Raw genomic sequence first — 15,358 nt, 5'->3', positions numbered from 1 at the left:
TCTACTTCGACCATCATCAGTTATTTTGCTCCCCAAATAGCAAAACTTCTTTACTGCTTTAAGTGTCTCATTTCCTAATCTAATTCGCTCAGCATCACCCGACTTAATTCGACTACATTCCATTATCCTTGTTTTGCTTTTGTTGATGTTCATCTTATACCCTCCTTTCAAGACACTATCCATTCCATTCAACTGCTCTTCCAAGTCCTTTGCTGTCGCTGGCAGAATTACAATGTCATCAGCGAACCTCAAGATTTTTTTTTCTTCTCCACGGATTTTAATACCTACTCCGAATTTTTATTTTGTTTCCTTCACTGCTTGCTCAATATACAGATTGAATAACATTGGGGAGAGGCTACAACCCCTTCTCACTCCCTTCTCAACCACTGCTTCCCTTTCATGTCCCTCGACTCTTCTAACTGCCATCTGGTTTCTGTACAAATTGTAAATAGCCTTTCGCTCCGTGTATTTTGCCCTGCCACCTTTAGAATTTGAAAGAGAGTATTCCAGCCAACGTTATCAAAAGCTTTCTCTAAGTCTACAAATGCTAGAAACGTAGGTTTGTCTTTCCTTAATCGTTCTTCTAAGATAAGTCGTAGGGTCAGTATTGCCTCAAGTGTTCCAATATTTCTACGGAATCCAAACTGATCTTCCCGAGGTCGGCTTCTACCAGTTTTTCCATTCGTCTGTAAAGAATTCGCGTTAGTATTTTGCATCCGTGACTTATTAAACTGACTGTTCGCTAATTTTCACATCTGTCAGCACCTGCTTTCTTTGGGATTGGAATTATAATATTCTTCTTGAAGGCTGTGGGTATTTCGCCTGTCTCATACATCTTGCTCACCAGATGGTAGAGTTTGTCATGACTGGCTCTCCCAAGGCCAGCAGTAGTTCTAATGGAATGTTGTCTACTCCCGGGGCCTTGTTTCGACTCAGGTCTTTCAGTGCTCTGTCAAACTCTTCACGCAGTATCGGATCTCCCATTTTATCTTCATCTACATCCTCTTCCATTTCCATAATATTGTCCTCAAGTACATCGCCCTTGTATAGACCCTCTATATACTCCTTCCATCTTTCTGCTTTCCCTTCTTTGCTTAGAACTGGTTTTCCATCTGAGCTCTTGATATTCACACAAGTGTTTCTCTTTTCTGCAAAGGTCTCTTTAATTATCCTGTAGACAGTATCTATCTTACCCCTAGTGAGATAAGCCTCTACTTCCTTACACTTGTCCTCTAGTCATCCCTGCTTAGCCATTTTGCACTTCCTGTCGATCTCATTTTTGAGACGTTTGTATTCATTTTTGCCTGCTTCATTTACTGCATTTTTATATTTTCTCCTTGCATCAATTAAATTCATTGTTTCTTCTGTTACCCACGGAATTCTACTAACCCTCGTCTTTTTACCTACTTGATGCTCTGCTGCCTTCACTACTTCATATCTAAAAGCTACCCATTCTTCTTCTACTGTATTTCTTTCCCCCATCCATGTCAATCGTTCCCTTATGCTCTTCCTGAAACTCCGTAAAACCTTTGGTTCAGTCAGTTTATCCAGGTCCCATCTCCTTAAATTCCCACCCTTTTGCAGTTTCTTCAGTTTTAATCTACAGTTCATAACCAAATGATTGTGGTCAGAGTCCACATCTGCCCCTGGAATTGTGTTACAATTTAAAACCTGGTTCCTAAATCTCTGTATTACCATTATATAATCTATCTGAATCCTGTCAGTATCTCCAGGCTTCTTCCATGTATACAAACTTCTTTTATGATTCTTGAACCAAGTGTTAGCTATGATTAAGTTGTGCTCTGTACAAAATTCTACCAGGTGGTTTCCTCTATCAATTCTTAGCCCCAGTCCATATTCACCTACTACGTTTCCTTCTCTCCCTTTTCCTACTACCGAATTCCAGTCTCCCATGACTATTAAATTTTCGTCTCCCTTCACTATCTGAATAATTTTTTTTAATTCATCATACATTTCTTCAATTTCTTCGTCATCTGCAGAGCTACTTGGCATATAAACTTGTACTACTGCAGTAGGCGTGCGCTCCGTGTCCATCTTAGCCACAATTATGCGTTCACTATGCTGTTTGTAGTAGCTTACCCGCACTCCTATTTTTTTATTCATTATTAAACCGACTCCTGCATTACCCCTATTTGATTTTGTATTTATAACCCTGTATTCGCCTGACCAAAAGTCTTGATTCTCCCGCCACCGAACTTCACTAATTCCTACAATATCTAACTTTAACCTATCCATTTCCCTTTTTAAATTTTCTAACCTACCTGCTCGATCTGACATTCCACGCTCCGCTCCGTAGAACGCCAGTTATCTTTCTCATGATAACGACGTCCTCCTGAGTACTCCCCATTCGGAGATCCGAATGGGGGACCATTTTACCTCCGGAATATTGTACCCAAGAGGACGCCACCATCATTTAACCATACAGTAAAGTTGCATGCCCTCGGGAAAAATTACGGGTGTAGTTTCCCCTTGCTTTCAGCCGTTCGCAGTGCCAGCACAGCAAGGCCGTTTTGGTTAATGTTACAAGGCCAGATCAGTCAATCATCCAGACTGTTGCCCCTGCAACTGCGGAAAACGCTGCTGCCCCTCTTCAGGGACCACACGTTTGTCTGGCCTCTTAACAGATACCCCTCCGTTGTGGTTGCACCTACGGTACGGCTATCTGTATCGATGAGGCACGCAAGCTTCCCCACCAACGGCAAGGTCCATGGTTCATTGGGGGGGGGGGGGGGGGGGGGGGGAGTTTCTCATTAGCTAATCTAATTCCCTCAGCACCACCTGATTTCATTCGACCACATTCCATTATCCTCATTTAGCTTTTGTTGATTTTCATCGGATATCCTCCTTTCAAGACACTGTCCATTCCGTTCGGTTGCATTTCCATGTCCTTTCCTGCCTCTGACAGAATTACAATGTCGTCAGTAAACCTCAAGGTTGTTATTTATTCTCACTGAACTTTAATTCCTACTACAAATTTTCTGGAATACGCACTATTATTAGTTTCTTTAATGCAATTTCAGCCAGTGGAATGACTTTCCTTCAGAGACCATGTGCCGAACTGAACATTTTTTGCAAAAATGTCAATGGCTGACGAAACATGGGTTGTTCGTTTTACACAGTTCTTAGAATGGAGGCATTCTCGATCCTCCAAGAAACTGAAATCCAGCAAACAGTTCTAATCTGGAAAAACATTTGCATTGTATTTTGGAACAGGCTAGGTATTTTATTTGTCTATGGTGTGGGTAGCTAGGACAGTGCAGACATTTATTGTGAGATCAACTGTACGAGCATTCCAAAACAAAATGCGTCGCATGCCCATTAGAGACTTCGTTTTTCAGCACGACAATGCCCGACCCCATGCGCCTCTTCACACTGAAGATCTGATAGTATCGTACGAGCGGCACAATTTCATCACCCTGCTCATAGCCCTGACGCAGTGCCTTGTGACTATCGTCTGTTCTTGCAGTTACAGAAAGCGTCTTGCCCATCTGCCAAAAAGATGTCGATATGAAAACCTCAGTACAGTGCTCGTTAAAAAATCAGGTGACAGATTTATTTGAGAATTGATTTCTGAAGTTGGCGTCTTATTTCAATTGTTTTAGCTTAAATAAATAACTTGCTTCATTTCGATGGCGTGCGATGATAACTATTGTACACCTCTCTCGCAGCAGCACAGGCCATCTGTGATATTGGACGCTACCACGAAATGTCTGCGATAAAGCACTTAAACGGAAAATGGATCATCAACAGACATGGTGTAAATAAGTGGCGTCTGGTTAATGTATCTCATTTGTTAGTAATTATTCATCACGGTGCGGTGGCTACAAATCGTAATCGCAGTAGTCCAACCACCAATGAAGAAAAAATATACAGTTATTAGAGCAGCCAAAACTATGTACTGTTCACCAACTCGTCGAGAGAAGATATAGTTTTCACTGACAAAAATCTGCGGTTTAATAACTTCGTCAACAAGGATTATATCCATTATATCAAAGATGAAGTAGGGGAAAGGTGGTCAAAACGGCGTGCTTAGTCTTAAATTCACAGAAATGATTTCCAGCGATTACTAAGTTGTCAATTAAGGTAGTTCTGGTCTCTTATATACTCAACGATGTGAAACTAGTCAGGTTACAGCTTAAAATAAAACATCTCAGCATAAAAGATACTAACCTCGTTAGGAGCAATATACTGGGTCTTACCCCAGCCTTCGATTAAATTAGGGTACACATTTAAGTAAATGGGGAAAACTTGTAAAGACAACTTTATTCTGCTGCAAAAATATGTGAAAACATATAGAAACGCTTAAAAATAGTACCAAGCGATACCACAAATCTATGTTAAGTACCAAAAGAGGTTTTCGGCAAGAAGTAGAAATTTTCGCAATATTCCACTAATATAGACAAAGTTCTCAATACTTGGTGCAAAGAAATAAACAAAAAAAGGCGAAGTAGTTATCTTCTGCTTTGAAAAATTGTTCATGAGCCCAAACATCACGAAATACACTGATCAGCCAGAACATTATGACCAGCGACCTACTGTCGATATAAACCAAACCAGGCGACAGCAGCTTCATATGTCGAGGAATGACTGCTAGTCAGATAGATGCACGGTGCATGTAGTATCAGTGAACTTGCTGTCCGTGCGTAGAACGGGGAAGGCACCTGATCTATCTGAGTCTGACCGAGTGATGATTATGACCGTCCACAGGCTCAGCAGGAGCATTTCTGATACTGCACGACTCTTCGGGTGCTCGAGGAGTGCTGTGATGAGTGCCTTCAAGACGTGACGGAAAAAAAGGTAAAACAACGTAGAGATGTCGTGGGATTAGGCGACCACCCTTCATTACAGATGTTGGACGTCGTAAGTTTGGCAGTCTTGAAAACTAAGAAACGCAGAACTGTGGCGGAACTGACATCAGACTTTAATGCTGGGCGGAGTACAAGTGTGTCTGAACACACAGTGCACCGAAAATTCCTAATGATAACCTTCCACAGCCAACGGACTGTGCATGTATCAATGTTAACACCACATCAGCAACTACGACAAAGACTGGGAAAGTGACCATTGGCACTGGACTTAACGCTGTGGTGGAGTGTCGCATTGTGTGATGAATTCCAGTACCTTCTTCGTTATGCCGGTGGAAAGGCGCGAATCCGTCACCTTTGAGGGGAACAAGTCCTTGACACCTGTACTGTGGGATGCTGACATGCTGGCGGCGGCTCCATTACGCTCTGGGGAACATTCACGTGCGCATCCATAGGTCTCGTGGACCTCGTGTAAGGCACCATGGCTGCCAAGGAATGTCGTACACTGGTTACAGACTGTGTACACCCCTTCATGACGATTATGTTTCCCGATTATGTTTCATCAGTGTCCCATGTCACAAGGCCCAGCGCAATGGCGAGTTACAGTTGACGTGCTGACCCCCCCCCCCCCCCCCCCCCGCCCCTCACCAACTCACCAGATCTGAACCCGATCGAACACATCTGGGACATGATTGAACAGGTGACTCGTGTGTGCAGGTGTGGTGCCAACTCCCTCCAGCAGCCTAACAAGGCCTCACTGCTCACGACTCGTCGCCGTTGTTATCCGTGCCAAAAGTGGAGGTACCGACTGTTAGATAGATGGTCATAGTGTTTCGGTTGATCGTTGTAGATGCTGGATCCAACCACCACTCGATAATGAATGCTATGTGTGCTTCATCTGTGTGTACTTCGCCAGTTGAAGTCGATAAACCTTGCTTTTTCAATTTTTTGAGCAGATCTTGATATTACAACTGCCGTATTCTGTTCCTTCGCCTTATTTGCTGCTAGGGCCCTATTGGTTTTTCGCCATAAAATGGTTTCGTTTTCAGTTTTCCTTTTTTATTTCTTTTTCCTGCTCTTTTCGACTTTGCAAATAATTTTTCTATGGGGAGGAGTTAAATACTGCTGTTTTGTCCTTCATCAACCTGGTCTTTCTTTGATGGAACCATTAGAAGCTTTGGTAACATTAGGAATGACAATTGCCTACAAGAAGTTCCGGCAACCGTAACCAAATCGTTTGATGTCATTTAAGAAATCCCAGGAATACTTACAATATCATTTTGAAGATATGGAAGTTTTTCTGTTGTGGTAGATTGAGAAACTTTGTCTTTGAGCACAATGTCTTGCGGGACGTCTTCTTTAATGTCTCTGCTACTCTTCCTATAGTGCCGCTTTACCATGTGGTTCTCTTTCGTTATTTTTTTTTAAGTGCCCATTTTTGTCCCACTTGGTGAGCCCGAGTTTTTCCCACACAGTGTACGGTGCTGGAACGTTATCATTCACATTATGTTTATCATAGAACGTTAAAATGCACTGAAAAATCTGCTTAATCAAATTACTTGCCTTTTTAATTCAGGTAATTTTTCTCTTCAAAACTCTATTCCAAGAAGCGCAAACATCGAAAAAAGTGTCCACAAAAAAGGGGGAGAGGTGCTAGAAGGAAAAGGAACAGGAATTCGCTGATCACGATAAGCTACAACTCCCCGAAATTGCGAGTGTTTGCTGTTATCATATTAAGATCCGTATTAATTACATAAATCTCGAATGTCAGGTTGAGGGACCGGCCGCGGTGGTCTCGCGGTTCTAGGCGCGCAGTCCGGAACCGTGCGACTGCTCCGGTCGCAGGTTCGAATCCTGCCTCGGGCATGGATGTGTGTGATGTCCTTAGGTTAGTTAGGTTTAAGTAGTTCTAAGTTCTAGGGGACTGATGACCACAGCAGTTGAGTCCCATAGTGCTCAGAGCCATTTTGTCAGGTTGAACCCCGTACATTGTTGTATCCAACTCTTTCCTAATAAAGAGACCATTACATATTCGTACATTAAGATCATAATTGGTACTACACACACGATGCGGTTAGTGCCTTCATGTAGGTGGAAATTATGCTGAAAAGTAGGTTCTATCTCTTGTGATATTCGATTCGTTTCTCATTTTATTTTTAAAATGGTACATATTGTTTATAAACGCCCCTCGTAGTTATGAGGAACTCGAATCTCTTAGTAAAGGTGGCTGAGTTTAAAGGAAACGAAGGCAATTTTTTTGTTATCCAGAAATTAGCCACTGCAATACATCACCAGGATCGTGACTCTTACTTCTGCAAGGGTTGGGGCGCGGCACAAGAGACTTTAGCTCGCGCCGTTGGGCGGCAGCTGTCAATACCTCCAGCCTGACGCCTTCCGCCCTAACTAAGCCGTCTGCGAACTCATTAGACATTCCGGAGCACTGCCTAACTTACGCTGGGCTCGCCGCAAACTTGCTCGCCCAGTGACACGTTGTTAGGTGTTTGCAGCGCATTCTGCATATACGTAAGCAGGGGGCTGCGTTATCCTTCGGTAGGAGCACCACCTCTATCCGGTTCTGTAATCCACAATTTTACCTCTTTCTTAATATGTAGAGATTCCGTATTATTCGTTTTTTTCTTTCTTCTGTTTCATATCGAATGAAGTGATCCAATGGTTAAGGCATTCGAAGCTTATTTGGACGGACGGAAGGAGGTTAAATCTCCTTCCAGGCTTGAGCATTTGGGTTTCCTTTGGCTTCATTAAATCACTTAAGGCCAATGGCGTTCCTATGGAAAGGAAACGATCATATTTATTCCACATGATTCCCCAATAAGAGTTTTTCATCGGGACGTGAGACCGTAAAATTCTTCCTTCTAACGTAACATTCTTTGTTCGTTGACCGCTCGTCGTCTTCGGTACCGCTCTGGTTAAGCTAAATCAGCAGAAGAAATAAAACCATTAATATTAGGCAAATAGATCGTAATTCTGTCGCAGATACAGTGGACTTGCTAAATCTGTTGGACGGAATGGATGGTTCGTTGAAAAGACGTTTTCAAATGGATATTAACAAAACTAAAAAGGTCTCTAAACAGGATTTTCAAATGAACATCTACAAAAGTAAAAGGTCAGTTAGGGCCATTGAATGGGATCGAATTAAACCAGGCGATACTGAGAGAATTAGATTAGGATTAGAGATAGATAATATTTCCTATTTGGGTAACAAGAAACTGACGTGGCCCGAGGTACAAAGCATACAAGGTATAAGACTGTCAACACCAAGAAAAGAGTTTTTGAAAACGACAAATTCGGTGTAATTGAAAGTTAATTTATGTATTAGAAAGTCTTTTATAAAAGGGTGGCGGTTGGTCATAATTTAAGCGCAGCTGCTCACAGAGGCCCATTGTGGGCTTTAATTATGGTGTGGCAGCGGAACTTGGCAAATGCGTTAATACGGAACCGATTTACGATGTAAAAAAGTAATTCCAATTTTGACCTCCAGGTGCAAATCTGGCGCTGTGAATGCGGGAAAGACGTATAGAAATATTTTCGCGTGTAACAGATTAAGGATGGAACTTGGGCAGAAAAGACCAAATAAGTCAGAAAGGCATAATGCTGATGTTCTTATTAATCAGCGCTTACACAATTTGTGCAATATGAGCATTGGCGACGTCGACGAGACGCAGTACAGTGCGAGGTTAGCACATGGTGGATCTAATTTCTTCCAGAAAAAACTGGTTCCGCATTAGGGCATACACCAAGCTTCGCTGCCACAGGATTATTACAGCCCACACTGTACTTCTGTGAGTAGCTGCATTTTAATTATAACCGTCCGATATTTATCCTCACCGAAGCCTCTTACGGTAGCGAAACGTGAACGGTAAACAAGAGATGAATAGACACTTTTAAAATAGGTTGCTACAGAGGAGTGCTGAACACTGGGTGGATAAATAGGATAACCAATGAAGTACTGACACTAAATGGGGAGAAAAGGAATACGCAGTACAAACGTGTAACATTTACTCTCCGTTACGAAGTTAATAACAGTTCCACATTTCTTCTAGAACCTCGCCTTTCGTTCACAGCTACGCATTTAGTACCTAATCAGTTGACGGCATTTTCTATTTATTGTAAATCCAGTTTCCTTCTTTCCGCTATTCCAGTCTAACAGAGGTGCATGTATCAATGACTATCTTCTACTTATCCAGTACCTTTCTGCAGTCAGCTGCCTAACGTTCTTTTCTGGTAATAAAATTTTACATTTGTAGAAGTATAGATATTATTTTAGAGATTTGAAAAACACAGCACGATCGCACTTTTTTAAATTCAAATTTACTAGTGTTCGTTCAAAATAAAAAGGAACATTGGACCACCAGTTTGTGCATGTCTCCTTCCTTGCTTTCTTTCAACGCAAATATTTCATCGATGTGATAAGGAAGTTCCGTGTATGTCACTTTGAAGCATTACTTCTGTGTGGTCAACTGATAAAGACCTATGCTCCTACGTACTAAGATTAATTCGTAATATCATCTCATAGATTCAATAATGTCTTATGACACCTTAGATCCCTTTCTAAAATTTTTTCAATACAATACATAAGGTATTCCTCAAAGGAAGTCGATTAAAAATTTACTGTATGTACCGGATTAAGCACCATTTTCTCTTACACTTTCTCTGTTTATTACGTGGGACAGGTGCTGGTGGGGCTACAACCTCACGCCATACTTCTGGATACTCGAGGGACCTCGCCTTGGTGTTATAGTGGTGAGTAGCATTTCATCACCTCCTCTGTGCCATTTAGTTGGATATCTGTTTATTGAAAATATTCTGTAATGCTAATTCCTATTTCCATAAAATTTCTACCTAACTCTCATTAGGAAGTATTAAGACGGAGAACCGAATCGTAAACTTGTACCACTAGTGGAATTACCACATACGTTCCCCTTTCGCAACAAGGACGTCAAAACCAAGAGCGCAATAGGAGTTCCGCTGTTAAACGAAGGAGGAAGGACTGGTCTAGTAGAATGAATACAATTAAGGACTCCAGGAGATGGAAGAACTGACTCACGTGATAGAATTAGAAATGGGATTTAATATGAAAGACATATGGGGTCCACTTTTAAACTCAGAGCCTAAAACAGCATTAGAAGACATGCTATCAAAACAGGCAGCAGGAACAAATGCCATCACTATGGACTTTCTAAATTCATTAGTTAATGTTGCAATCAAACAACAATTCAAGCTCACATGTACCGTCTAAGAAACTGGAGACATATCATCAGACTTCTGGAAAAATATTATCCACACAATCCTGAGAGTAGCAAAAGTAGATAAGCCCGAGAACTAATGCACAAGCAGGATAACGTCTTCTGAATCCAAGTTGCTGACAAAAAAAAAATACACTGAAGAATCGAAAATAAAATTGATGTTCGGTTAGACAACATTATCAGTCTACCTTCCGGAACAGTAGAGACTCCTGAGTGGCAGGTCTGATGTTGCGCTTTTTGATAGCGGAAGCAAGATGCAAGAAAAGAGATGTAAGACAATGGGCAGGATGCTGCGGCAGTCGTATGAGTCTTATAAGGAGGAGAAGAACGAAAAGGTTTAAGAAAAATAATGACAATATTACATGGTTGGTCGACCTAGACAAAGCGTCGACGATGTGAAATGGTACAATTTGTACGAAGTTCTCTGGGAAACAGGAGTAAGCTATAGGGAGAGATGGGTAGTAGACTATATGTAGAAGATCCAAGAAGAATGGAAGACCAAGAACAAAGAACTCGTATAAAAATGGTGTAAGACAGTAATTCAGTCTTAAATCCCTATTGGTCAGTCCATACACCGAAGAAGCAATGTTGATATTAAAATAGAGTTTGACGAGTAGGATATCAACGAGTAGGATATCAACGATAAGATTCGTTTACGACATTGCGGTACTAGCGAAGGTCAAGAAGAATTAAAAGTACTGTTGAGTGGAATAAACACTCTAATGACTGCAGAATATGGATTGCGATTAAGCCCAAAGTGATGCAACGTGGTAGATATCAGAATAGCGAGAAAATTTTCAAAACTGATTGTCATCAAGCAGACAAAATTAATAAATTCTGTTTTATTGGAAGCATAATAACACGAGACAGATGAAGCAATGAGGACATAAAATGCAACAAATTAGAGCGAAACATGGCATTCATGGCTAATAGAAGTCTCGTACTTTCAAATAAACACTACTGGCCATTATAATTGGTACACCAAGAAGAAATGCAGATGATAAACGGGTATTCATTGGACAAATATGTTATACTAGAACTAACATGTCATTACATTTTCACGCAATCAGTACCCGGAACAACCACCTCTAGCCGTAATAACGGCCTTGATACGCCTGGGCATTGAGTCAAACAGAACATTGATGGCGTGTACAGGAACATCTGCCCATGCAGCTTCAACACGATACCACATTTCTTCAAGTATAGCGACTGGCGTATTGCGACGAGCCAGTTGCTCGGCCACCATTGACCAGACGTTTCCAATTGGTGAGAGATTTGGAGAATGTGCTGGCCAGGGCAGCAGTCGAACATTTTCTGTATCCAGAAAGGCCCGTACAGGACTTGCAACATGCGGTCGTGCATTATCCTGCTGAAATGTAGGGTTTCGCACGGTTCGAATGAAGGGTAGAGCCACGGGTCGAATGAAGGGTAGAGCCACGGGTCGTAACACATCTGAAATGTAACGTCCACTGTTCAAACTGCCGCCAATGCGAACAAGAGGTGACCGAGACGTGTAACCAATGGCACCCCATACCATCACGCCGGGTGGTACGCCAGTATGGCGATGACGAATGCACGCTTCCAATGTGCGTTCACCGCAATGTCACCAAACACGGATGCAACCATTATGATGCTGTAAACAGAACCTGGATTCATCGGAAAAAATGACGTTTAGCCATTCGTGCACCCAGGTCCGTCGTTGAGTACACCATCGAAGGCGCTCCTCTCTGTGATGCAGCATCAAGGGTAACCGCAGCCATGGTCTCCGAGTTGATAATCCATGCTGCTGCAAAAATCGTCGAACTGTTCGTGCAGATGGTTGTTGTCTTGCAAATGTCCCCATATGTTGACTCAGGGATCGAGACGTGGCTGCACGGTCCGCTACATCCATGCGGATAAGATGCCTGTCATCTCGAATGCTAGTGATACGAGGCTGTTGGGATCCAGCACGGCGTTCCATATTACCCTCCTGAACTCACCGATTCGATATTCTGCTAACAGTCATTGGATCTCGACCAACGCGAGGAGCAATGTCTCGATACGATAAATCGCAATCGCGATAAGCTAGAATCCGACCTTTATGAAAGAAACGTGAAGGTACGCATTTCTCCTCCTTACGCGAAGCATCACAGCAACGTTTCACCAGGCAACGCCGGTCAACTGCTGTTTGTGTATGAGAAATCGGTTGGAAACTTTCCCCATGTGAGCACGTTGTAGGTGTCACCACCGGCGCAAACCTAGTGTGAATGCTCTGAAAAGCTAATCAGTTGCATATCACAGCATCTTCTTCCTGTCGGCTAAATTTCGCGTCTGTAGCGCATCATCTTCATGGTGTAGCACTTTTAATGGCCAGTAGTGTATATCTCAATGTGAAGATGAAACCGATGAGAATGTACGTTTAGAGCAAAGCATTTTGTGGTAGTGAAACATGGGGTGTGGAAAAAAAAACACGGAAAAAAGGGAATTGAAGCATTTGAGATGTGCTGTTGTAGAGGGATGTTGGAAATATGGTCAACTGATAAAAATGAGAAGGTTGTCTACAGAATTGGAGGAGAAAGAAACATACGGAAAACGCTGACAAGAAGAAAGGACAGAATGATAAGACATCTGTTAAGACATTATGGAATGACTTCCTTGGTACTAGTGTAGCTGTAAAGGGTAAAAACGATAGGGGAAGAGAGACGTTGAAATACATGCAGCAAATAATTAAGGATGTAGGTTACATGTGCTGCTGTGAGACGAAAGGTTTGCCGCAGGAGAGGAATTCGTGGCGGACCCTATCAGTCCAGGCAGAAGAATGACGAACACCCTGCCCACCCAGTCCAAAAAAAGAAAGAGAGGGAGGGAGAGAAGGGGAGAGAAAGAGAGAGAGAGAGAGAGAGAGAGAGAGAGAGAGAGAGAGAGAAAGAGATAGAGAGAATTAACGTTAAGCTTGAAGGTATGTTGCAGGCCGTATATTTTCTCCCAGAAACGAGAAAAACACCCATTATTAACGAAATCCAAGTTTTGGGACTAGATTTTCTATTCCTTTCGTAGGACCCATTTCCTATCAGATTCAGCGCATGCTTCGCTACAAATACAACTGCTATGTTGCCTTCTCTACTAATAATAATCTGAAGAGAAACTTCATTCATAATTTGAAATCCATTCGCTCCCCTACAGAAAGTTCTGGCGTTTTATAAGATCATCTGTGATACCTCCTCCTCCTATTACATAGGGCTAACCGGACGTGCTTTTACCATCAGATATAAAGAACGTCTTTTGAGAAAGAACGGCACCAGTCCCCTAAATTCATCCTTTGCCGATCATCTCTTAATTACTGGACACGTGCCTAAAGCCATAGGCGATAGCAATATTCTGCGTTCCGAGAAAAAGGGGCGTAGGTTGCATGTTTTAGAGAAATTGGAGATTTTCAAACATCTCTCTCGTCATGATGGCCTCATTCTCAACGAACAGCTGCAGCTGCGAAATAAAAACTTTTTAGAATTTATAAAGCCATTGCATGATCCTTGATTGAGATTTCCTCATGCAGCTTGCCGAAATGTTGTTTTCCTGTTACATCGTTGCTGTTTTCTTGTATGTCATAACTGACGTTTCTTTACGTTACAAAATCTATCTCAGTTTAAAGCAGATAAATATGTAACTTCATCCTATTATTATTAGTGCTTACATTATGCCTGAATCAGCTTCATCACAATTTTATTGTCTAATTTTGAATGTACAGTAGCCTAGTTTCTGCGGCTACTAGATGGCGCTCTTAGCAACACCATGTTTACTTGCCCACACTTTCTAACGTGGGCACCTCAGTCTTATTGCAACCCTTGTTCACTCAAGTACGAGCAGCCCTTAGCGGCTCGCCATATTATTTACAACTATTCATGACGTCGCCGTTCCGGTTTAGATTTTTTAAAATGTGACTTGTAAGTACCGCATCTCTTTCCAGTCAGTACAAACTTTAATTTTATTAATGTATTATATACCTAATATGTTTTACAACAGTTAGTTTAATTCTGAAGACGACGCTCACAGTAGCGTCGAAACCTGGTCAATTTTGACTTAATATTTGTGACCGAGAGGTATGGAATATTCATATCCATTTTATTATTATGACATTATTTACAAACTATTATTGTCTTCTATCATGACTTTAATCCTTCATGAATATCTATGAACTGATATTTTCTACAATGTAACAGTCAACACTGCACTGTTGAGAAGAGCTCATTTGTTTTTTTTTTTTTTTCATCTGCTTCTCATTGAATCTGTAGAGCCGAACTTACTTTTCACACAGACAACGGAAGACCCCGCAAGAGCGAACTTGGTAAATAGGAACTGCTCACTGATATTTTGATGATGGCGATTTGAAAGCATTAGCAGGATCATGAGGCGTCACAAAGGAGTCGGTTATATCTTGCAGCTCATGAGAGACACTTACTGTCTCTCCCATCTAGCACTGACTGTCATGCACGCAAGAAATTTAGTGACTTACTACAAAGTCTGCTAATGTGCACTGTGGTTTCTGGATTTCACATGCAGTAACAGGCTGAATTTCGTGGAGTACCGTTGATGTAATGTATGGGCCACTCTGGGATGCAACTCAGTAGTGACTTGATTGAATTACTACTACAGGCTTCATAACAGACCACTCTTGTCTCTTTTTAAAAGTCGCGAGGTCATCGCGGCATTTACCTGATGGTTCCTTTGAGAGGGCACAGACGACTTCCTTCCCAATCTTCCTCTGCCTACAAAATATGCATATTTCAACGGACCTTACTATTTACAAAAATTAAGATAAAACGAAAATATTTTATTTCTTAGCACTTATTGTATAGAGGTGTAACATGTATCTTATCCAGAAATAATTCATGACCACGAGTTGACATGACCTGCATGAATTGAGATCAAATCACCGTCAGACTGTTCTGTTCACTTTTCAATCACAATATGAAAAATGTAGACGTAGTTTCACAAAGGACTTTATCTAAAGCTATTTTAAGTGTAGTATAATTCTTACTAAATTTGCGTTATTTTCAAACATCCATCGTCAACTCACTTTTTTCTGCATACAGTTGAATTTCTTGTTCCTGCTAAACATCATACGTGTCCTGGTGGTCAAACTGCGCCAGAGTCGCACAAGTGAGATCCAACAACTCAGGTGAGTGACATAAATGTTCTGTTCATTCGGTTATGTGCCATGTGGTTGTGAAAGGAACATATGATACCCTTAAACGTTTTATGCCTAGAGAAAATAACCCTAGATTCCCACAC

General features: G+C 41.7%; 1 protein-coding gene across 1 annotated transcript in view; it reads left to right on the top strand.

The window, feature by feature from the left end:
- The window catches only part of LOC124594709 (PDF receptor-like), a 397,833-nt gene that overhangs the window by 316,469 nt on the left and 66,006 nt on the right, over positions 1-15,358 (top strand). Inside the window, exons 9-10 of the mRNA XM_047133076.1 lie at positions 9,518-9,587; positions 15,160-15,245. Of these exons, the coding sequence (XP_046989032.1) occupies positions 9,518-9,587; positions 15,160-15,245 (156 nt within the window). The remainder of the gene's footprint in view (positions 1-9,517; positions 9,588-15,159; positions 15,246-15,358) is intronic.

The sequence above is a fragment of the Schistocerca americana genome, chromosome 2, assembly GCF_021461395.2.
Source record: "Schistocerca americana isolate TAMUIC-IGC-003095 chromosome 2, iqSchAmer2.1, whole genome shotgun sequence".
Classification (NCBI taxonomy): domain Eukaryota; kingdom Metazoa; phylum Arthropoda; class Insecta; order Orthoptera; family Acrididae; genus Schistocerca; species Schistocerca americana.
This window is presented reverse-complemented; position numbering and strand designations above follow the sequence as displayed.